The sequence below is a fragment of the Branchiostoma floridae genome, chromosome 3, assembly GCF_000003815.2.
Source record: "Branchiostoma floridae strain S238N-H82 chromosome 3, Bfl_VNyyK, whole genome shotgun sequence".
Taxonomy (NCBI): domain Eukaryota; kingdom Metazoa; phylum Chordata; class Leptocardii; order Amphioxiformes; family Branchiostomatidae; genus Branchiostoma; species Branchiostoma floridae.
In genome coordinates, this window is record NC_049981.1 from 27,028,146 (window position 1) to 27,053,828 (window position 25,683).

General features: G+C 41.7%; 1 protein-coding gene across 2 annotated transcripts in view; it reads left to right on the top strand.

Annotated features, from left to right (window-relative positions):
* Positions 1-25,683, top strand: part of LOC118411294 (leucine-rich melanocyte differentiation-associated protein-like) — a 66,078-nt gene that overhangs the window by 16,287 nt on the left and 24,108 nt on the right. For both annotated transcript variants that reach the window (XM_035813478.1, XM_035813477.1), the window contains exon 4: positions 22,333-22,459. In XM_035813478.1, the coding sequence (XP_035669371.1) occupies positions 22,333-22,459 (127 nt within the window). The remainder of the gene's footprint in view (positions 1-22,332; positions 22,460-25,683) is intronic.

A 25,683-nucleotide genomic window follows, 5' to 3' on the forward strand; every position in this document is an offset into this window, starting at 1 on the left:
AGCTTCATTCAATATAGCCAGTCCTCCCCTACGGGAAGCTTTCTTTGCAAAGATTGAAATATGGTCGCAGGTAGGACTAAGGACTCAATATTTGACCCCGACATATACTCTCGCACATGACGGATGTGGTACAAAAGTACATGAGGATGAACGTCTCTACGTCTGTGTTTCAACAACTTTTTAAAAATCATTTGTCAGAGTACCTGTATGGGGTAGCCTTATCCTTACTTTAGCATGGTGGGTTTTGTCTACAAATTTAACCACATTTGTATCCACGTACATGTATAAATGTCATTGTTTTGTAGACCATTGAAGGTGACTGATACAATGCACAGACTTTCATATGAATGTGATATCCATGTATCAAAACAGCAAAGAGAGATAATTCATCCTGCAAACATTTTTGAAGAGCATCTTTTAGTCTAGAAAGAAAACAGAATGCATATCAAACATCTTAAAAACAGCAAAACAGTCTACTGTAGTGCAATATAGAATTTTAACTCCCAATTTATAATGGCCTTATAATGGGCTAGAAATTATGAAAATTACTCTTCTGTTACAGAGTCTCCTCAAAATCATAACATGCTCCATAGTTTGGAATAGTAGAGAGACCATACAGAGACCAGTACTTAGTTTATTTAGAAGTAACCTTAATGCTGACATTACCTTTTCTTTCACCTCTGCTTTCATCTCACAAGTCCCACAAGAGGCTGTATCCAATCTCCTGTGTTCGACACAAGTTGCTTTATCGTTTTTATCCCCTATAATTATGTACCTTCTTCGTTATTTCTGGCCCTGAATTGCTGAACCCTCCTCTCTGCCCACAATCTATATCTTAACAAGCCACCCAATTGTCCCTTATTTGGAATCTGTCTGCTCCGTTCTCCTCCTTGTGTTTGCGAGATCCGACTTTGAGCGGCCCTGACAGATGGTTTGTCAGATCTGATTCCCAGAGACGCCGTACCAAACAGTTCTATAAAGGCTCAGCCCGTCCGGCCGTTCTCCCCTCATCAGCGAATCATCCCTATCATTTTGCATCTTAAAACCGGGAAAGCGTTGACAGATAGCGTGTCAGTTTCGATTGAGGTTGAACCCCCCACATTTAAGCTGGAAGTTAGGGAATCGTTATGCCATCAAGTGAGCACAGTTATTCCCTGTCGGACCACATTATTGTCCATGACCCTCCTTTCTCAGTGCCTCCCCGCCCGTCTTATCGGCATTGACAGACTGATTTCACATAAATCTAAGGCGGAGATCGATCTTGAGTGATTGCCACCTGAGGGATTGCTCATCCTGGGTCGTTCCCCTGATGATGCGGCACTTCTGGGATTGAGAAGACATGCGGATTTGGTGCGGCACAAATCATGGCTGCCTGCTTGCCATTTGGTGTTAAGGTTGCCTGATTAAAAGAAGCCAGACTGATTCCTCTAGGCTGCTGCAATCCAGATGTATGTGGGGCTTGGGTGAACTTGAGTCGTGCCATTTCGACAGAAAAGACGAGGAAAAAAGATTCTTCACCTCTCTGTGCTACCAACTTTGATTGTCTCCAGTCCATAGTCGTAAATTCCATGTCATTTGAGAGGGTGCAACCATGTCGAGGGCAATCAACGTTTGGAAATTCTTGATTACGCACAAACTCATTCACTTCTTTGACTTGCAATGCTGATTCATTGGTCTTTGATGGGCTTACTTTACCTTGATTGTAGAGACCATGACACTCATGCAATGGAAAAGTACTAATATCATTCAGTCATATATAGCAAAGTCATCATCAAACATTGGAAATGACATGCTTGTTTCTTTTTGATCTTGTGCAAAAGTACGATTGGGTAGGCAGCTGTGGATATCTCCCTCACTGATCATGAACAGTTCTTAGAGCGCTTACATGTACTTCCTATCACATGAAATACACGCAGCAAGGCCATTCCAACTGAATTTCATTTCTCCAATGAATTCAGCTTTTTCACATCATGTCTTGAATATCCTTAACTTTTTTCTCCTATTCACACGCTTCAATTTTGATATTGTTTTCCTGTTAGCACCACCAATGCTTACGTCTCTCAAAATGTCGGGAATGTCATCCTCCACTGTATACAGAAAAGAAATCAAACCCAATAGCATTCATTTTAGATTAGAAGTATCACTAGTTGATGACAACTTTGTTATTGTATCATTATCATCATTGTACTTTCATACATATATTTTTGCAATTAGCCTTTGGGCATGAGTTTGCAATGAAAATCATTGTTTATTGTTATTGTTTTGAAATTAGCAAAGATCCAACTGAGTGCCAATGAAAAGAAACTTAATTTGCATGACCTCACAGTGTCGGAGGGGCCCCTTCGCAATCCATTGTGTGCTTAACTGATGCAAAGCTCTGTGTTGGGAAATTTTGAACATCTTAGTGATTCATGATTCCTAACCTTTTGATTAGCGAATTCCAATCAATGTCATCTCAACTTTGTGGCAGTTTACTGTCATTGCTGAGGCATTGTTGAAAGGTTTGTTATTTTGTTTTGAGATTTGCTTGTTAAGGGTGTTGAAATTTTCTTTGTCTGAAATATTTCATTAATTTCACTCACCCTTACATTCATTCATTCATCCATTAAATATGGGTACATTTACAAAGATTTCTGGAGAGCGAGTTCACAACATCACCAGCCTCAAGAAGCGCCACCTACCATATTTTCCATTGACATATACTAACCACTTGTCTAGATAGTCCAGATTTTGTGGGATCCCTGTGTGGTCTTCTTGGCCAATTTTGACTGTACCAGTTTCAGTAGACAGTCTCACAGGATCATCCTATTATGCTATGAGTCACAATGGAATCTGATATGAATTGTCCACTGTAGTTTGACAGAGAATTCCTAACATTTTTCCCAGTTTAGAAAAGTTGGAAAGTTTTTAGCAAAAATGTGATATACAATCCTGTATGCATATATATATTTTATGATAACTTTGACTTCATGACAATTTTGCTTACTTTTTCTTCTTTGTAAAAAAAACCCCAGACCTGTAATTGTTGTCTAGTATCTGACTACAAACTACATGCTAAATGTAACACCTGCCTCAAATTATCTGCTATTAGCTTTGCAACAGTCAATCACAATGCTCTAGAAAACTGGTAATTCAATTATCATAATTATGGGGCTTAAATATTCCAGTATAACCCAGTGTAATTACAGTGCACCTGGACTGTCGCTTTGTTGACCCATGTTATTTGAATGAGCAAGAAAAAAATTCAGTCATATTTTTTCTACATTACCCAGTCTAACTCTGGTGCCGAAGAGCTGGCCTGTGTCGGCCCTGGCAACAGTCTGGATTCTGGTTGTCATGACTGTTCAAAATTAGTAAGCCACAATTATGGTCTTTTTTTGCATTGATTATATGCTTGTGTATGGGTATCCATGTATGTGTGTTGGTGCTGTAACCACAACATTACATTGATGATGCATCCAACACTCCAGGTTGAAATGTTAGCTTGAATCAGACTATTTCCCTCTCAAAGTCAATGTCTTCAGTGCAAAGGCAATGGTAAACTTCCAGCAAATAGGCGCAAATTATTCTCGCATGGCTGAATACAAATTGATCTGTCAGGGCTTCAACTGTTGGGCTTTTTTCCCACTTAAGTATCATTTCAGCTCATTTCCTGTGGAAAATGGCGCTCCAGAAGTGCTTTACCGTGAAAACGTACGATGCCTTTGCGAGCAAAGCGTGCGGAAGAAAAAGTAATCCACGCTAGGAAATGGTTTCTGTTGTGTCAACTCTTGGAGAAGTCGTTTGGTCGGTGGGGTAATCGTTCCGTGCAGCTGATTGAAGTATGAGTTTAATTCTGTCTTCCATTTCATTCAATTCCTGCCTGCCCGGGGATTAGGCCGAGCGGCCCTGACAAATGTATCCCACGATACATTGCCGCTCATTTGCACATCTCTTATTGTTTAATCATTGTCATTTGTATGAGTATTGATGGTGCCTGCACGAAACAAAGAGCGGCCTCACCTCCCTGAAGTATGGGGATCCGGGGAAATTTGACACTATTGACAAGTGGAAGTAAATAATACCCTCCTACCTGGCTATCCGTCATGCTATCTCGCCCTCCTTGGGGGGAAAAATCATAATTTGCGGCCCATAAAACCTTCACGGGTATTATCAATCTTCACACATCAGGAGAACAATGGCGTGCACAGCCGAGAATGAACGCTACGATACCTTTTGTGTCGTGGCACGGCGTCGACGGCGCCACTGTCGGGAAGCTGGCCGGGCATGGGGAGAAAATTACAGGGTGGAGAAGTGATGGATATATGGGCGTTGTGCTATCACTTGGTAGTTGGATTCATTCTGTTCCACAGAGGTGGCATATGATGGACTATGCCTGTCATTGTGTCGAACAAAATACATTGCAATGATAAGGGGCAAAAATATGATGTCAAATGTTGCGGCCTTTGGAGGATTGTGCGAGGCTGTTGCGCCTCACGGGGGATGTAGCCGTAATGGACGTTATCCATCTTTTCGCATACCAGGGTTTTTATGTCGTGTCCGTTCCTGTCGGACTGACAGGAAGAGTTTTCATTGCCTAACCACAGAGAAATGATCTGATCTGTTATGACTGAGACGGCAGATACACTGCAGAGAGCCAGTAAATATGGGCACGATATTGCGGTAATATATCTAAGGCTTAAGGTCTGTGCGCTAAGTCGAAAGGATAGCGGGGAGAGGGGAAGATAAACAGCACGTGTCAACGGAAAAGTAGAAAAGCTCTGTCAGCAGCGTGGAAGACGGCCATTTGTGGAAAATGGGAATATCGGCAGATATATCCCCAAAATGTGAATGCGCGGCCATTTCCATCCCACTCAGGAGGATGATAGATTTGGGGTCTGGGCCACGATTTTTCAAGGTATTATATTGGAGATATTGAAGATACAGGGTGTTTTCTTGCATTTGTGACGGCGCTAGAGGCCAGACTATTATGGCTGGCACCCGATTTTTCAAAGCTGCTGATTGTGACAAAAGACGAGAATTTATGGGTAATTGTCTGCACATTAAAATTTCCCGGTCCGGGTATGATTGTCCTCTTTCGCTTGATTGATTGGCGGGATTTGAACCCGCGAACTCTGCGCGGCACAGAAATGCAGCATCTTCCCAGACAAAAGACCTGTCAGATGAAATACAACCCCTACAGGAAGTTTGCTACGATCAATGTCCCTTTGCACTTTTCTGGAAGTCCCACGGTACGCGGAGCTTCTTTTTTGGGCGGCTCTTTGAAAAGGGGCATCTTGAACATGAGTTGCCGCCAGCGTGGCCCCAGCTTGTGTCTAACTGGGTATCATAATCATAATGATGTATGACAGGCCTCTGAGCCCGCCTTGATAATCATAATTAATGGCTCATGTTTCAACGTGATTAATGTTTATCACAACGTTATTGCCACATTATTTTTCATTTGTACTTCAGTCCCAAACTCGGCGGGATATGGCCACGCTGGGACGAGAAATAGTGCACTTCTTCTGACAGACTCGCCATAATCAATGATTAACTCGGTACGCGCCAAATTGGGCTGAGACAATCGTGAAAACGACAGATTACTGGCCCTGACAGCTTGGAGGCCCCAAGGCAATGATGAATCGCTCTGGAAGGGCGAAAAGTCATGGCAGGCTATTTTTCATTCAGACGCTTTTAGGTTGAAGCCCAGATACCGATTACCCTGTGGAACTGAAAATAACTTGCTCTTGTAACAATGCCATTACTAATCAAAGACCAACCCACGAACATGAAAGCACTGCAGTAATATTTCACACTGCTGGTATCAACGATCAATCCACAGGGCCGTGGTGTCAGAGAGAAATGTGCCCGAATTTTGTCGATTTTTCATCTTCCATGGTACATTAGGAGGCCTGTAATAACTCAGATAATATCCCACTTTTCATGTCAGAAAAATGGGCGCAGATTGCTCTATGGTGTCATGCTAGATTCATATTCCATTTTTATAGCGTCAGATTGGTGTGTGCCAAATCTGTCTTGGGTTGATACTGCGTGAGATAGCATCGGCAGCACTGGCTGCTGGACAAAGTCAATTTGTGGGGGTGTTGTAACAGGGTAGGTCTGTTTGTTCGTGGGACTCGCGCAGAATTTTGGGTTTGGTAGATGAAGATGACTGCGTTGGTTCTTGTATACGTTTAGACTTGTAATTTCTGTAATAGTTAACGTTAATACTATGAGCGTAAATAAAACTGAGAATGATGACAATCACAAATGGTGAATATGTCCTTTTTCTTGTATTAGGTGTTAAAGAATAAAATATATCTCTTAAGACCTTGGACAGTATCTTAACTAATTGTAAACTTTGTTCTGCCAGTACCCCATTGAATTTCAACATTTATATAATAAGACAGACCATTTCGGATCATAGGGAGAATGTAAAAAATTGATGCTTGCCTCAAGAAAATGGCCCAAATTACAGATCAAGAAGAAGATTTGTACAAAGAGCTGACCTCAAGGAATGATTTTTTAGTCAATGTCAGTTTGACTGAGGGCCAAGTTTAACCATTACCCTGCTGCCTGACCCGGTGACCAATGAAAAGTTGGTGCCAAACATGTACCTTTAATATAATAGTAAGCTGAAGGTTAATTCCCTATCTTCTTTGACGATCCTTTGATTGAATGTAGGGGCAAGACTTTCCTCATCTCTGAATAGGCAGATAATGCTCAGTATTCTCTGCTTTGACCATACTGCTACCAACTCCTTTTTGTAACCTCCTTGCTGGTACTGTTTAAGCTAAGACAACATTTTGTTTCTTTCAAATTTAGGGCCCCCTTATGCTGCAAGAGGGCCCCCAAGGGGGGGTACCGACAACGCTCTACGCTAAATTCGGGAGGGCCGGCTACGTAATACGCAAAATTATGGACACTTTATTACGCTCTACGCTAAATTACGAAATTTCATAATACATTCTGCAAATTTTTATTGTCTTTTGGCTGAACTCTGCCGACGGCAGAACATGTGAAGATCTAAACAAAACTGATAATTCCATCAATAAGATTAAAACTTAACTTCTAATGACGTCTTTCTGGCCAAAGGCGGCGACAGCAAATTTCTCATGTGACGTAATTTTCAGCACTTGTAGCACCGAAAGCGGAGGCGCGACAATCCTAGGCCGTCCGGGGGCATGCTCCCCCGGGAATATTGTGAAATCCTGACCCTCTGAAACGCCATTTTATGCATTTTGAAGGGCAAATTTTGCTCACAGACTAAGCTAAGTTAAATAGCATCCAATTAGAAATTCACATGGTTTTAGCTTTAAGCTGGGCAACGCCCCCAAACATCATTTTCAGATTTCGAGTGCCGAAAGCACGAACAGTCGAACTGTCGCAAGGTAGGTACGGGAAAATTTGGAAATTTTTACCCTCTGAAACAAAATTTCCTGCATTTTGAGGGGCAAATTTTGCTGGCAGGCATATGCTCAATGTAATGACATTTCTGTCAGAGAAACGTCTTTGAGGGCGACGAGCGCCGGAGAGTCACGGTGAGCGCCGGAGGCCCAAGCCGTCGCAAGCCTTGGCAAGGGCCGCCCGGCGGCCGGAGAAAAATTGAAATCTCGACCCTCTGAAATGCCATTTCCTGCATTTAAGGGGCAAATTTTGCTAACTAAGCTAAGGTCGGTAAAAAGATTTCTACTAGTTGGGGGACGACGCTCCCGCAACATATTTTCACCATAGCAAGGAATGTCCGGCGAAATTTTGAAATCTGGACCCTTTAAAATGCAATTTCCAGCATTTTCGCGGGTAAAATTTGCCGGTAGACTAGTTAAGTTTAATGAAACTTTGATTACGCTTGACGAAAAATTGATATGAATTACGTTTTACGGTAAAATCCGGTTAGCTTCTACGTAATACGTTAAATTAAAGGGGCCAATATCGCTCGACGCAAAATGCACCGATTACGCTCTACGTTGAATTCGAACGGTCCCGCTACGGAGTACGTAGAATTAAAACCGCCGATTACGCTCTACGGAAAAGGGCTTTGGGGCCCCCCTGCAAGTTAGATAAAATTATTGCATTTAAAGAGTTTTGTAAAGACCTTCTTAATAGAAAACAAAAGAGACAAAATATAATTTTATAAGAAAATACTCATTGAGGTAAAAATGTTATGAACCAAATGTATTTGATCGTACACTGTGTAGTTTTTATCAAGAAGGTTCAGTTTGGCCTGCTGTATGTGTTGGGGCTCATCTGCAAGGCCTGTTCAGCAGTCTCTGTGGAAACATTAAACAGCCAGGGCAATGTTTACCGCCTATCAAAGCTTGGATGGTTAAGTTCATCTGGATGTAGGATTTGTGCACTTGACTGGGTTCCTACCCCCCTCGGGGGAATAGAATGACCCAGCATACCGAGTGACTGCCCCTCGCCATTTTTCAAATCTTAACTGACATCAGGATAGGAGGAGATCAAAGAAGGGACAAGGCAGAAGTGACAGGTGGTGGAAGGCTGGGTCCACGCCACTTCAAACTTCATCTAAATCAAGTCCAGCACCAGCCACTTAGAGATTTATTTGACAAACATGGAAGAACATCAAAGCGGAGAGTCGTCAATTCGGAGACAGTAAACCATGAAAAGTTCGCCGCCTTGCCGTGTCTCTGTAGTTGTGTCTGAAACTCTCGTCATTTAACAAACGGGCTTCAAAGTTTTGCAAACAGGTAGAGGTGTTAATCTTCCGACATCAAAGCTGGGTGAGGGATGTCAGGATCTCTCAGGTTGAGCTGTTGTGTATCAGTGCTGCTGCTTCAGGTATGTGACAGGTAGGGAGGATCAAAGACAAAATAAAACATACCCTCAAGACAGAAAGGTGGGAAGTGCCAGCTTAGGACAACAATGCAACCAATCATGTCAAGCCTTCTGACAGCTGCTGGGAAAAATACCCCCTTTGCAAGCCTCTGAGGTTCAGACAAAGGCCACGGAAAGGTTGAGCCTCAGCAAGTAGCAAGTCAAGTAGACTGACAGACTGTGGCAGAGTCTGACCTTTTTATTGTTCTCCACCTGTCAACAAGCGGAGCGTGATCAAAGGACATCCGCCATCCCCCAAGGAAACGTGTAATTAGGGAAGACTGCGCCTCTGTTTTTATGACATGTTTGTGAGCAGGCATGTCATCAGATTTGTCTTGGCAACACTGCCGGACCCAGGCCACTTGTTGTCTGAAAGTCAACCTTGATTTGGAGCTGGAGTTGTCCTGTAGGCAGTGGTTGATTGTCAGTAGTGTGTGTAGAGGTGGAATCCAAGCTTGACTTGCCCTCCAGGGATTCATTCATCTTTTCGGTATGACATGTTAGTACTTGGGACAAGACTGAGAGCTCCTTTGTGCTTTGGATTACGTGATAAATGATCGTCAGCAAACAACACCTGCGTGGACAGTATTTAAATGAGTACGCTTGAGAGTCTTAGATAATCGACACCTTCAGTTATCTCGAAAGACTAAACAATATCTAGTGAAGTAGTATCTTAAAATTTATGTGTACTGTAAGTATGTTCTGTAAGAGAAGTGTAAGTGTGTGAAAGGAGCCTTAAGTTTTTAAGCAAACACATGTGAATGTGTATTAGAACATTCAACAAGAAACAGCCTTAAGGTGCAGTGCTAGCACAAGTGCCATCCATTTAGACCTTCTCACTTGGAATCCTGATGGCCATTTGTCCTGCCCTGTGTCAAAGTTGTCACCTGCATTTTTCAAACCACATTTAATCCAGCACCATACTGGCAAAGAAATGGTTGTTTTCCTTTGAAAGAAAGCTTGACAAACTATCTGCTATGCCCTCCCGTGGACTTCTCCCTACACCACCCCTCCAACTGGCCCTGTGAAATATAGGAGCCATGACAAAAGAGGGGGAATGCCTAGTAAATTTTCTGATTCCAGCTCTTTTCTGTCAAGACCAGGGCTTCAGAGGGCAGCTTAAAAGGGTGTGGGGACATCTGTATTGGATGTACAGGATGTACCACTTGACCCTGTCTTTTGCAGTGGTGGTGGGACCAGGACTTCATGCTGTGGGGCCAAAGTCTCCCTAATTCATCATGATGCCCGACACAGGGGGAGTCCAACAAACTGGTTTGTTCTACCCACCCTTTATTCAATCAGCTCCCTTTGGCCCGCTCACCTCTCAAGTCTGGAGCCAGAAGTTTTCCAGAAGGCGGAGATGGTTATCTTTTGATTTCAAGTTAAAGGTTGCATAGTTGTTGGATGTCCAAAAAGCCGATTTGATCAAATCTGCATGGTCGATTTGTTTCAGCCGCTTAAACATTTAGACCAAGAGCTGCAGCAGTGCCTGCTTTCAAGTTCAGTATGCTAGAATTCATCTACTTCAGAGGGTTCTGGATGGCTGTCACTCAAACTTTTTCAACATCTTCTTCTGTGCCTTTTTTTCTTTTCTTTCCCTTTGCTTACAGTTACCATGATATCAATTTGATTCATTTTATATTTTCTTGCTCTGGTCACCTAGAGGTTGGCCTAAAGATCGCATGATCACCAACAACATTTACTTGCGCCTGGAGAGTGTGGCAGCTTTCGTGACTTGTTTTTTCCAACAATAATTGCATGAGGATTGGCGAAAGGTCACTGTTAGATTAAAAAAAAGCCAATAAGAGGACCAAACCCACACTCGAGGTCTGCCCAAGAGTTATCTCTACCACTCACAAACACGACCATAGCATGTCCACAACACGACATATCAGCTGCAGTCCCATAGAGAGCTGCTAGATGGTGGCCCTTTATTGAACTTGGGTTTTATTTTCCTGACACTTGCCTACATACCAAGCATTATAATTATAGATCCATATACTGCTTGTAGAGTTACACATGTATGCTGTCCCAGTCAACAAAACCAGTCACAAATCCAACCACAGATCCACAAACAGTGCCGAGCACATAACCTTCTTTATTTAATAGCAAAGGCAATAAGATAGAGTATGGCAGCCAGGGTGTTAAGCCATCAGGACTGAAATACCTTAAAGACCTTGACATTCTACAGACTGTGTGTGACAGGTGAAGCTGACCCTGCAGGTAGGCTTGCACAAATGAACATCACATGGACGGTGCTCTTGAACCTCAAATCAGCAAACTACCAGCTGCATTAGCCTTGTGGCATCAGTGCCACTTCCAATGAGTTCCCAGTCAGACAGGTCTGATCGCTTGTGTCATGGATACCTGCTGTTTTTTTTCAAACAGAAAAATAACTTTGCTAAACTTGAAAAGCAAAGATGGGGGCACTACAAACTTTCTTGAGTTACATGCAGTATCTGCATAACGATGTAACATGACATTGCATAGTCAAAATTTCTGCAAGGAAATTGTAATCCAAGTTTGCTTCAGAAAGAAATAGATATTAGATATCTTTCATCAAGATTCATTCCTAGTATCATGTACCAGCTGCAAAATTTCAGTGAAATCATAATCCTGTAGTCTTCTTAAAATTTGTGCAAAGGCCAGTATCAGAAAATGCATTTTTCATACCCTGGGTACCTTACTAAAATTCCTGCGAGCAAAGGTAGCACAGTGTGTATTTTTGCAGAGGGACCAACAATATTGTTTTTTTTGTTGTCTCTCTTACACCTGCACATTAACTTTTAAATGGTATGAACCATGACATTAGATTTATTTGGCCCTAGCCTACATCCAGTATTTAGATTTTCACCCAACTTGGGAATGAGATGGTTATTTTAGCCCTCCAATCAGGTCTGTACTACAATGTACATTTGTATAATATATTCTGCAGTTTTTGATACAATGGCTAGTTCTAAAGTGTACTATTGGAAGAAGATACATGTGTCAAAAGTCTGTCCCCATGTTTGAGAAAAATCACCCTGCTTTGTGTGATTTTGCAAAATTATCACTTTTTGTAATATTCCAGACAAGTCTGCTGGAACATCAATTGTTAGAATGTCAATTAAGAGTTAATTAACAAATTGTTACTACCCACGACGGCAATCGAAATCCAGAAAAATATCTGGCAATAAAGCGCAGGGGATAAATTTACAATGGTGCTTATGCGAGGAAATACACTCTTAAGAGTTTTAAAAGTCATACAGAATAGAGCGGGGAAAAAATGTTATGTTCTTGCAGGTATTGAAATTGATATTGAGGCCAGAAGAATATAATTTTGTCGGTAAAGGCTCATATTTGTCATAACATATGGCAATTGCAAGCTACCCTAGTCTGGAAACCAGAACAGTATTGAATAACCCATAATTCCGCGGCGCTTTATCGGACAAAGGAACATTGCATGCGACCATGATAGCATGATGCGGTCATTATTCCTGATTCTATCAGCTATAGAATTGATTTTTGTTTGGGAAATGTATCATGGAGACAATAGCATGTTCTGTAAGTGAGCTCGATGGTGGATAATTGGGCCTTCTTCCCAATTTGCCGACAACACAGTCATCATCACCGGGCACACTGGCTGTAGCCCCCTAAAAGAGTGCAAAGATTTAGATGCAGAAACAGTACAAATGCTGTTATACACTGATCGCCACCGGTTGCAAAAATGCAGTTGATATTGATTTTACTTTTTAGTACGTTTTTAGTGTTTATTTCTAGACATATCAGTACAGTGAAATTGTTTCCCATAATTTCAGTAGCCTGAACATACAGCACCCAAATATGGCAGAAAAGGGTAATGACCCAACTGTGACATGACAGCATTCTTCCCTGAGATATGACAGGGAGTATTTATGACCTCTGCAGCCTGTTTTCCGTATTGAGTTATCATCTAGCAAACTTGGTTATCTCCTTTTAATAAGATTACAGCCACAGGGGTACTAAATCATCAGTGGGTACATAAAAATTTGTTATCGGAATGTGTAATCTGCAGCAGTGGCTAGGAACAAAGGAGGGATCATTGGGATACGGCTGACATCTGTCCGTCTTTTAATTACGGGCGTGATTGACATATCTGCGCCACACCACGTCAACATGTGTGCTACGTGTACTCACCCTTCTTTTATGCAGAATAAGGGATTAGAGGTATCTCCTGTTTGGCATGACGGAGTCCGGGTGTACTTTGTCCCAGATACCGTATGCCTTCTATGTCTTCTATGCGGATAGGGATAGTCAAGAAAGCTGTGTGGCTTAGGAGGAAATAAGCAGGCATGGCTGAGCTGGCAAAGGAAGCGTCGGCAAAGCCACCTCTGCTATTCGTTCTTATTTAGCGGGATTTTGTGGATTGTTAGTGGGGGAGAGGGGTGTACGGTGTGCTTCCTACACACAAGCTGGAGCTTAGAGCCGCCAGAGTTGAAGCTAATTCCGTCCGGCGCTTGACGTTTGATATATTGGAGCTCAGGTGGCGGATCCCAATCCTGTCCAACCGCTCACCAAGTGCAGGAAAAGTCCGGGTAGTTTTGTCATTGTGGTTTCAATTTTTCTGCCGTTAATAAAATAATCCATCAGTGCGTTTGTCAAAGGAATGATTATGATTTGATTTATGGGCAATAAAGAAGGGCTGGCAGCATAACTGATGGGGGCCAGCAGGACTGGGCATTTAGCGTCAGACTTTTTTGTAAAAAGCCCCGATTTGAAGCGCTTGAAGTGATGTGAGGTTGACGTGGTGAACCTCGGGTGACATCCATGAGGAGGGATGCGATGCTGAGGTATCTGGGGCAACCTTTGCAGAGTTCACATCCCACACTCCAGAGATGTCTGGCATATTTGGTGCTTGACAGCTCAGATAGTTGATTGGAGTTGCTGAATTTAGGCGCGGCTATTACTCATGTGAAATGATGCCTTTGACACGATGGGGATTGTTCAGGGGCCAAGAGATGCCACCCATCACATATATCTGGAGGGGGAGGGGCACTACCCTGTGATTTATCATAGTGCCCTGGGATAGCTCTCATCCAAATTTGCTTACCCGAATTTTTCAACCCATTCATCAATCGGCAATATGTGGGATGGTACAATTAATCTTCCTCTTCTTGCAGAGAAGCTGTCCTGGTTTATAAGGGGACAATTTTAGAGTTGCCATATATGTGTCTTGTCAGGGGTGGCGTCCTCTGCTCAGGGCGCCAAAAACCTTCGCCTTTTTGCGAAATTAAGACGTTTCGTGTACTTCGAGAGCACTTATCATGGAAGCATATGGCACTTAGGGAAGCTAACATTGTTAATTTCCCTGTGGAATATCGACATGTCGCTGCTTTTCTGCCTCCTAACTAGAACGCGATGAAGGATGTGTTGTGCCGTTAATGTTTTGGAGCGGATCATGCCCGACTCTAGCACCCCAGTCTGGAAAAGCGGCCTGTTTTATGGCGGGGTGAGATTGATGCTGACATTTCAGGAAGGACAGCAGGAAAGTTTCCAGCAAATGCCACGGAAGGGCTGTTGTCACCGGCTCCTTCTGCCACGCCACTTACCGGCGGTCGCTTTTGAAGTTGGCATTAGTTGCCAAACTGTGATTGATACCTGTCGAAGGATCATTAAAACAGGAGACAGGTTGATCCCCTGTGGTGCAGTAACCCAACCACCAGGGTTCAGGCCCTAAAGCAACTGCAAAAACACTGCCATATCCCCCAGTCTGTCTGCCATTTGTCTTTCTGTCAGTTCAACTCTTGCTGATTCCACCTCTGCAGACCTGACATACAGTAGATATAAGGGGTAGATCTCAGAATAGCTCACAATTCCATTGCAGTTTATTGTTCAGCCAGGTGAATACATCTCAGCTTCACTGTGCGCCATTTTTCAGGTATATCACTGGATAGAAACTACAAGAACAAAAGAATGCAATGTCCCTTCACCTAAACATTTCACATTTCAATACACCTCAGTCTTGTAGACCATTGTTCTAGTATGCTGTCTCTTTGTTCCATGTCAGTAGAAATCAGCGCTTGTTCTATGTCCTACTATGCCCTTGAATTATAGATCACTTATTGTCTTAATGACCTTCCCTTCATCAAAGCAGAAAGTGGTCCTGTTCTTTATGTAAACCCAGAGCTTGGTATAGCCTGCTCATATTTTGCTCCCTTTGAAGAGGTGTTAAAGTCCCGATGGCGGAAAGTTTCCTCTTCCACAGTTGAAGCAGTGCCCAAACTTTCTTGAATGCCAGTGTTAAGTGCTTTGCCATTTTCCCGCTTGCCTTTCTTTTTTTCTCGGGGATCCCAGACATCGGTTTCCACCGTGATTCATGGGGTTAGCCAGCAGAGTTCAACTGCGGAAGCGGTGCTGGTGCCTTTTGTCTCCGGCGCTAATTTAGTACAGCAGTTCATAGCTGTAATGAATTGAAATTTACAAGCTTCCTCTAGCAGTAGCAGGCAGATGCAATAAAATTGAAGAACTCTCTGAAAGCCCGTCTCTTCTTCTCACTTTTAACGTTCTAATTGCTTTAGCAGAATTATTGGTCACACATGTACCTTAAACGTACTGAAGAATATCAGAGGGAGGATTGCTGCAAAACTTCAAAGGATTTGGGGCCTCTCCCTTCACTGAACATTTTGACACATTCATTTTGGGTTAACCATTTGAACTAATGACTTGGAGGTTAGCTACACTTATCAATCACTCTCCTCCCTGGCTGTCATTTGCCTGTAAAAGGAGCTGTCTGAAATTTATCTAGGGTGGGTGGCAATTTCTGTTCAGCACAATATTACAAGGTTATTTATAGTTCTTTTTGAGCCCGATTTTTTTGTCGCGCGCCATTAGTTCGCCAGCTCTTCAGAACACCGAGCTTGATTGTAATTTATAGAGCCTCAGCTGTAATAAGTTGAAACAGTTGCTCAGGCAGAATTATGTGGCGAACTTGTAAATCCTCAGCGCTGAAGTAATAACCGGCTGTAATTAAGCCCCAGAAAGACGGGCAACTTATTTATGCCTGGAAACATTTGTCAAAGTCAGGGAAGATGGATGGAATGGCAAAGAGGAGAAATAAAAGGGGACAACATGGGGGTAACAACAACCTATTTCAGGAGGTATTTCTGTGTCAGCTGCCAGCAGACGTAGAAAACAAACAGCGAAAGAGGAACATTTCCATATTATGTGATAACTTAACACAGGTCATAACATAATAAGGAGAATTTTAAACAAATTTCATAATGAGCATATTTTGAGTTTTCCCAAACGTAAGCAAAGTAAGTACTTACTGGTTGTGTATGAAGAATTCTCTTATATCCTATATTCTATCAACCTGATGAAATTATTCTCGGAAGGTTTTCCAAACCTTTTTCAAAAACAGTTTTTTTTAAAATGATGATATATGAAGGAAATCCAAATCTTGTTATCTTTATTCTTTAACTGTTCATAATTTTTTTACAGTTTTGTTGACCCTTTTCTGTCTTGTAGTGTGAAATGTTACAATACTTACATGTAGGTTGTCCATTTGTAAATGTAGAAAAGACATTATTAGCTGAAAAAGCTGAAAGTACCTTACTATAAAAGCTAGAGATGTCATAATAAAGATTGCTGTTTGTTTTGGACTCTGCTCTGTGTGTGCTGTTCTTTGCTTACTGTTTGGTATTTCTTATTTGAAGGTTTGTGAGAAATCTCCCATATAGGCCAGGCAGCGTGCGCTGCCACCCACGGTTTGAAAAAGGATCTGAGATGATACCTTGAACCACAGAGGATACGTCTTTAACTTCATTCCCGTAATCTCCACACTTACCCTGCTTTAGCGTTATAATGCAGCATTAGAAGTCTTTTACGACTGACAGGCTGTTCCTTCTTGCCTAACCGTGTTAGCTTCAGTGGAAAATTCTCCTTGTTTCTATGGTTATGGGAAAGTGTGGGGAGAAACGCAGCAAGCTCTCGGGCTTGGGAAGCCCACCCTGCCCTTATATTAATCTTTCAGGATTAGAGGAGTAAGGAACCATGGCTGTAATAGCATTAAGTTCACTGCATCCGACTTACACCTTAAGTGGGGAGAGTCGTGCTCGGAAACTCTACCTGTTATGTTTACAAAAGAACGCCGACTGGTTCTTGATCCTGCCGTGCTTTGAAAAACTCTCCCGCACATTTCATTAGACACCTAATCGAATTAGGAAGTGGCCCTTTTGATCCTTTGTTCGGGGGCTTTGTGAGACCCGAGATCAAATTGTAAGAACACAAAAGTCGGGTAAAGTTGGACAGATTGCCTGCAAAATGCGGGATATTACCCTGGGCACACTTCGTTTAGTTCATTTGATATCTCTGCCTCCAGAGTAATTAATTTAGGTTGTGGGATATTAACTGGCACCTTCAGAGTCATTAGAAATGTGAGACTGCACCTTTTATTAAATGTCGGATATTATTCATTGCCTGCCTGAATTCACCTCTATGGGGAAATGCATAAAGCAGGTAATAATATACATCCTTGCCTCTTGATGCAGCTACCATGACGCCACTGCACAGTCATCAATGAGACTGCCACCTAGCACAATAGGAGTGAACTGCAGTCATGACATGACAGAGACTGTGGTATTGATGCACTGATTGTTACTTTCCCAAGTGTTAAAGACAGTGTTTTCCTTGGTGTTTAAACAAAATCAGCTCATGCAGATGCCAGTTGGATAAAACATAGACTGAACTACCATTGTTTTATACAGTATTTGACACTAGTCTTGTACTAATTTTTTGATAAAAGGAGTATTTATAGCTGTCATGTGGTCCCTTATCTTATGTAATATATCATGATTTAATGATTTGGGCAAATATAGTGCAGATCAATATGTGTCAAACAAGGATGAAATATTGTGTAACACAAACAGTAGTAGAATATTCATAACAATGGGGATATTTATACTACTGTAAATGCAGAAACTTTCGTGGTGGTTTAATGTTCGCTGTTTCCGTGGCGGCCGCTTCACCGCGAACTTAAAACCACCGCAAACATTTTTCCCTGGCATTAAGAGACTACATTGCATGGTGCTACCGCGAAATTCAAACCACTACGAAAAGTCCATTTTCCCGCTACCGCGAAATTAAAACTCCGCGAACTTAAATGCATTTACAGTATATGACAATGAAATTACTGGGCAAATTGTAAAACAGCTTTTCAGGTATTATTTTAAACATGAAATGATGTTGGTCAGGTTTGATTGGGAACTTGACTTCAGCTTCAATGGCCCTTGTGAAACATGAAATAGCATGCAGAAATTCTGTCTCGAGAGACAATGGAGAAGGCTAACAGTCACCTGGCCTGCACATGATTTTTTAAAGGTAAATATCAGTACAACTTACACCCTACAAAATCTCTTCTACAGAATGATAGAACTGCTCTCTCTTGTCTTTAACATATCTCCTTAATGCCTACAACACACATCCCAAAACCAATATTACCTCAGATCGTTATCGGAGCAGACAACGCACAGTTTAGACAGGAACATTTTTCTTCAGATGCCCTTAAAACATTTTCAGAATGTCTTCCACCCTCGCAGGTAGGGCACAGTTTTTTTATTTGACTATTACCTGCAGAAGCCATTTTTTGCTCCCGCATCTCGGCATGGATCTTGCCCAAACAGATTCCCTATCTCGAACCCCCATCATTTGTCACGACTCACCCCCGTCGCTCCCCGAAGCCCCGTCTCTCCACGCTAACTTCTATATTGTCATGTTTAGGTCGTTATTGATTGAAGCGGCTTTACGCGACTTACAACTAAACACGTTCTGATCATCCTGCTTTATCTCTTTTCCCAGGGTACCCATCATTCTCTCCCCATGACATTGGATTGCAAGATACGTTGATATGCCCATTTTTCATACTTTAAACAATAACATTCCAGCTACAATATCACTCCGTCATAGCTTATCCGCATAGCTTTGTGTCTCATATGAGCTCGCTACAATAATGCGTAATCTTCATCCTCGGCTACGGAAATAAATTACGCCAAAGTGTAATATTAACAGTCTATCCTTATCGGGCATTGGTTGCGCGGGATCAGAAAAGAAATTTGTTGTCAGGCTACAAATGAAATTTGCGCCCACGAGAACCCATTTCCCCGGAAACTTCCTGACACCACCATTTCTCTTCATTTCTCTCCGTTGTTTTAACTTCGCACACCCTTGACAGTTGTATTGTTAATAAAACTATAGCTATCCCCAGCGGGACGTGCATTCCCGCCATTATCTCCACTTGGTGCATTGTATATCGGAGATTCGCAGCACCGCTACAAATAGGCAACATGTTTTTCTTTATTACGGCATCCTGGCTTAGACTCAAAAAGCGTCATATATCAGCTGAATATGACAACGAGGATTTAGGCGTCTTTGTTTGCTAATGTTGCTGTAACTTAACACTCCGTACAGCTTGCATATTAATTAATCCCGGTAATCTAGCAACTTAGGTGAATTTCTGAACCGTTGCAGAAGTTACCCTGTTGTGGGGATAAGAAAAATCATTATGTACTGTCTGTTAAACATGATCCTAATGCAAATTAATATCCTGATTACTATAGGTTATTGGATTGTTTTACCACATCTGCAATATCTATTGATGTATTTTATCCTATTGAAAGCAGTATTTTTACACTTATAAATTCAACAGATATTGTTTTATGTATAATTTCTTTTATAAAGTTGTCATGTGTTCAGTTTGTATCTTACATTGATGGGGAATACTTAATTAGTTATAATACTCAGCCACCCGAGTTACGGCATTCAATATGTAAAAACCAATGTCTGTCCTGAACTTGATTTAGGTAAATGTGCATCCTTAGTATATCCAGATTACACAGATCTGTACGTCTATCTAGAAGGTTTGTTGGCAGGTTATAGCGATGGTTTGACCCATTGAAATCAAATGGAGGTTTTAAATGAGCATTCCACTCCAGAAGTGGGTATTATATGATTCCTTAGGGAATTAAAGTTATGCTTGAATCAAGTTTGTCCCGTTGAAGTAATCTCAAGTTGAAACCTAAACACAGGGTGAACATTGTAGCAGCCAAGTTCTTGAATTCACTTGAGGACCCTTCCAATTGTACACTGTTGGAGAGGATGTGACTTTGACCATGGGAACAGATACCGTTTGTTACTGGTCTAAGTTTCTATATTATAATGTTTGAGGATTACAAGTAGACTAAATGTATCAGCATAATTTTCATCAGAATTGCCAGCCAACAAGTTGCTATTGCTATTGTGGGTCATTTTGTAGAATCATTCTGTCAGTCTATAGTAATTTGTCCATAGATAGCAGAATGGTCCATAAAAAAATGACCAAATCTCTGTATTCCAAGGGTTGCTAGTAATCAAAGTTTTTTCGTGTACCTTCCTAAATGTCTGATAGTCACTCAACTGCTGTCATTAGCTTAGCGACCTATTAATTAATATAACCAGTTAGCGAGAAAATGTCTGATGTCTCTCACACAAGCAGTTTTGGTGTCTCCATTTTACATTTACTTACTTTAATCGTCTTATGCTTAAGTGCCCAATTTTCACTATCCCAAGATGACATAGTATTCAAATTTTTTATTTTTTTTGTGTCTCATTAATTTGTGATAGTCACTTGACTGCTTTGTCAAGCTTATCTCAACTACCATTAGCGAGAAAGTGTAGCGGAAGTCGGTTATGCTGCCAAAATCATATACGGCGTAGTACATTAGAAGCGGGTCCATATGGGGGTACTTAGATTTAGAATGAGTTATATGTATATTTGAAAAGACAAATGAGGTAACTTTGCGAAAAGTGGGGTGTATTTGTATAGAAAAAATATTATCTATCAGAAAATAACCCTCGTTTCAGGAGTGGAATGCCCTTTAACCTCCTGTCTGCTGCCTAACCCTTAGCCTGATTAAATCTTGCTTATAGCAGCCCACCCAACATCCGCCAGCCCCCTAGCGTATATAGGAGGGGCCAGTTACAGCCCTGGACAGCGGAGTTTGCGTTACACAGACTACCTAACCCTGTATACCAATGCAAAGCTTGTGCCTTCAAAGGCTTCTTTTATTATCAATTGTGAGGTTAAAAAAGAATGTCGCCCATTTCTAAAAAAAAAAAGAATTGCACTTAAACCTTTGTTTTACCAGTCTTTAAAAATCTGACAAATAAATGTAGTGCAAAATTTGTGGTATGGTAATTGTTACTTCAATCCTCAAGCACCAAGTTTAGACTAAGAGGCAGAAGCTGTTAGTAACTTCTGGAAGTCATCCCAAGCCCCATTTACACCATCATGGGAAACCCCTTCATAAATCACTCCATCATATTTACGACCAAACCAATCACTCTTCCCCGTAACTTGAAGTTCAAAGGCACCTCCCTGCCTGATTATTGTGCTATTCCAGAACCTGGAACTATTGAAACAAGCAAGGTCGGAACGCTGTTGAAATTACCATCTGGTAGGTCGTGGGTTTGGCATCGGACCACTACATGGGGTCTGGTGGCTTCCGTTCCTGTTTCACCTCCCAAACATCTTTCCCAGAAATAAAGTTGATCTTGGCAAGCATTTATGCTCGTATTTCTGCGTCCTATAAAATTAACTGTCAATCTGATACTCATTACTGTGATACAGTTTAGATTTACAGCTGGATCCTTCAAATATGTATTTCTCATTTTAGATAAAACACTGAACTAAGATTTCTGACTGACAGACTGTTTTGATATAGCCTGAGTATCAGCCTGGTTAGTTTACTGGGGGTCCCATACTCACCCTCACCAATATACTAGTAGTTAGTTTTGAAATATATGTAGAAATGGAAGGTACAATTTTTTCTACAATGATGTTGCCCCAGTTATGCTCATAACTTTGCTTAGATTGGCAAGCATTGGGCAGAAAGGAAATCAGAATGCCTGAAAAGTTATGGAATTAAAAAGTGCTATATGATGATGATACATGTATGTATTGTTTTCTTTCAATATAGACTTGTTAAACTTAAATGTCATGCGCTTTTCTTGTGTTTCCTTGTTTCCAGTTTTATATCATTAGCCGTGGTTGGTCTCTTCATACAATGATGTAAAAAAAAGCTGTGAGAAAAACATCGCATATATGTATAGGACCAAGTTTGACATCAGGTTGTTAGCTGGCATACTAAGGACTGGCGACTTACTGGTACACTTGAGTGATAACCTGTAAGCCGACCATTCATATCTGACAAAACTATGAGCTTTTGTTGGGAACGCTGTGACCTTTGGGATGAAGATTCACTCACCGCTGTTGCGTGAGGATGCAACGGCCTGCGAGGGCAGACGCCATACGCTTTCACTTTCCCAGGGATTTGCTGCGAGATGGAGAAAAATGATCTCATTACTCCAACTTTCATTGAATTTGTTGAGCCAAAGGAGTAATCCCCCAAAATCCTACAAATTTTCCTCTACTTCTGTCAGCTTCAAATTGGAATAATTTGTTTGCGCCAGCAGCGCTCTGTCCCCTGATTTACCGTTTCCCTTTATGTCTGTCATCCACAGGTCTCTGGACGGTTTGTCATCATTCCCGGAGCTGGAGGAACTGATCGTGGACAACAATGAGCTCGACGACGGCGTCGTATTTCCGCGGTTACCAACGCTTCACACGCTAATGATCAACAAAAATAGAATATCCTTTCTTCGTCAAGCAGCAGCAACCCTGACAGAGCCAATGAGTTGTGCAAAGGGGGTAAATTATGGACATCTGTCACAGTCAAGGGCGATTTCCCCCGCTTCGCTCGGGATGTCGTGAAAGATTTCCCTGAGAGGCATTAATTGTGGCCGTCTAATTATTTAATTAATTAGGGAATCTGCAGTCGTGGCAAGATGGATAGCGGAGCAGAGGGGTCCGTCCCGTTTTGGCAGGACTGTTGATGGATGTTGGAGGGGGAAATAAGCTGGTACAGGTGGTAGCGTGAAGTTGAGGAGATAGGACAGTAACCAGGTCTCGGGAGACAGGCCTAATGCACCTGCCTGAATATTCATGAAGATGTGTGCCGTTGGCAACACAATTAATCATGTGGAAATGGGGGAATGAATCATTTATTTTTGTGGGTCCCTAACAGGCTCCCCCCGTTATGAAGCTGTCATATTTGTGCTGCCATGAAGCAGATGGATGAGGTTGGCGGGGGAGCATGGGCAGGGCAGGAGGCTAGGCTAGGGGGTTTGTGCCACACTGTTGTGCCAAAATTACGTAAAGCTCTCTTGGCTATGTTTTCCTGTCATTTATGACAGGATACTTCAAGAGGCCTTGATGTTAACAAATTTGGGGTTGTGACAAGGTTTTTTGGTTGACGAAAACATGATTTTGAAGAGGACCTTTAAATTCAGACCAATAAATTCTTTTGTAGATTCCTAACAGGTTTAAATTTCCTTGACAAGCACCAAGCACTAACAAGACCAGGCCAATGAAATTATGTATTTTTTTATATAACCGTTCCAGATACCAAATTCGGAAATTAGAATTAGAATTGGAGTCAGTATACAATGTAGGTGTTCGTGACTTTTACCTTTGCTAATTACCTACTCTTTAAGTGGCCTTTCTAGTTTTATTTACCAAGAACATTTGTTGTGGCGTTTGCATGTACATTATGTTTTGGCAATATACAAGTTACTCAAGAACCTATATGGAAGGATTATCCTGAAATGTGTCTAGGTCTTGACCTATCAAAAGAATGATTAGATTTTGGGCCCCCTGGTGGCCTTTCTAGGTACAGCAGCAGAAGTATCTTGTTTCTATATGTGTAGCTTGGTGAACCTCTTATTGATGTGTTATCAAACTGCTACATGCAGATTACTGTGGACATCAGTTTGTTTCATCACAAAGCCACATGGAGAGCCTTGCCACAGCTGCCAGTTTGCAAGAGACTAGTTGGAGATCACTTAGCGACACTTGCAGTGAACATGAAGGATGGGGTCTTTGGCAGGGAGAGTTAGCTCAGTGACAGAGCATCTTTTTGTCCTCAGGCATTCATCTTCTTCATCGAAGTGCCTGACTGCTGACTGCGACTTCTTTCCATGCAGAACTTATATATCTGTGATTAGATCACACTTTTTTGACAAAGACAGAAGATGCTGTTTCAGAAAATTAACTGGAAAGCTAACATTTGATAGCAAATGCAGTATATTTCTTCTTTCTCTTTTTGAAAGGTATTGAAAGTGTTGTCCCAAATTTGCTCGAATGTGTGCGTATATCAATGCAGTTTTTTTTTTCAGGAATCATGAATTTTACAGAAAGTACTCTTTTCTGTATTGATTATTGGGTAAAGTCCAAATGCATTGGACATCTGAGACGGTAGAGGGCGCATAAGGTCTTCCAGATTTTGGCCTCTTTTCTAGACATGTGTGTTGGGTACTTTGACGTTTGTTGCCTGAAACTCCTCCAGTCAGAGCATTGATAACGTCTGTTGGGTTATCTGATCGCTAAACTGCAGTCCCCTCAAGCAGTGTCCAAGCTAGGAGTCAAAAATTAGGATCCACGATCTTTTGGGTTTGCCACCCATTGACCAACAACCAATCACGCCACAGGAATTCTGACGTGATCTAATCGCTAATTTGACAATATAAACATGTCACCCATTTTCAATCATTTAAGAATGGCTCGGTCAAACAAAAGTTGCAAAAATTTTTCCAAGGCAAGGGGGGTTAGCCCAAGCCTTCCCAAGGGTGAGAAAAAACAGGAAAGTTATTATATGGTACTGTATTTCCCTTTTTCCTGTACCGACTGCATTATTATGTCGAAAGTGTTGTCTCTCTTTAAGTTGATAACTCTTTGTGTTCACACATTTTGGCATTATAGCAAAGTGTTCAATTAAGTCCTGGATTATGTTTTAAGTAATTTTTCCAAGAAAGAATGATTATGGTGCCTTGCGGGAAGACGTGACGAACTGTTCATTCTCCTGAAAAGATACGTGCGCAGCTTCCAGCAGAAAATGAAATATTTCCCATTGATTTTCCATACCCGAGCCAATTCCCTCGGCACCGGCATATTGTAGTTCCTTAGTCAGATAAATGATGTGCTACTTTTTAACGGATTAGACAGATCTTGGCGAGGTATCCAAATGTCCCCGAGCTAAACCCTCATACGAAGGAAACAAATATTTTGCACCTCTCCTTTTCAAATTTGTCAAGCTTCCCGGTATTCCCGTGGTACTTGGAGAGTGAAATTATTATGAGTCTTTGACAATGAAAAACGAGGTGTGCCATACGCGGAAGTGACAAGTTGCCTGGAGTGCTTCTGTTGTTGCGTTGGTTCCTCGGCTAATTGACGATGCCAGCAGCCTGATTGCTAATTTTGAGAGTGTACCTGAGACTTGTGCAGGGTGGATTAGTGCTTGATTGACAGGTGGGATTGGCGGGTAGACAGATGGGCCCCAGTCCGAGAAAACCTCGTCACTCATAATACTAAAATATGGGACTAGAGAAAGTTTTCAAACTTGGACAGAAACCAGAAATTAGCAAACAAGTCTCCACCAAGCCAGCTTCAGCCTTATCTTCAAGTCGATACATCAGATCATGAATATAACCTCCTTGATCAGATCAACAAATATAGAACCTTCACTCAGGTAATGAATGCAATTAAGTATCAAGGATTTGTATACAATTGTACAAGCAGTGTACACAGTACACAGAGAACAGATGGGTATAGTCTTAATCAGAGACTCTCAAGTTTTATATGTCTAATTAAAGCAGACTTTGGAACTGTTTGGAGGGTCCCAATTGTAATTCATAAGACTGAATGATTCAATGAGGATATGTGCCATCGTAGTTGCTATGCTATATTTAACTCACATTATTGCATGTCATGCAGATGTGATAAAGTTCATGATTATGTTTGTACCTGGATGATAAGAG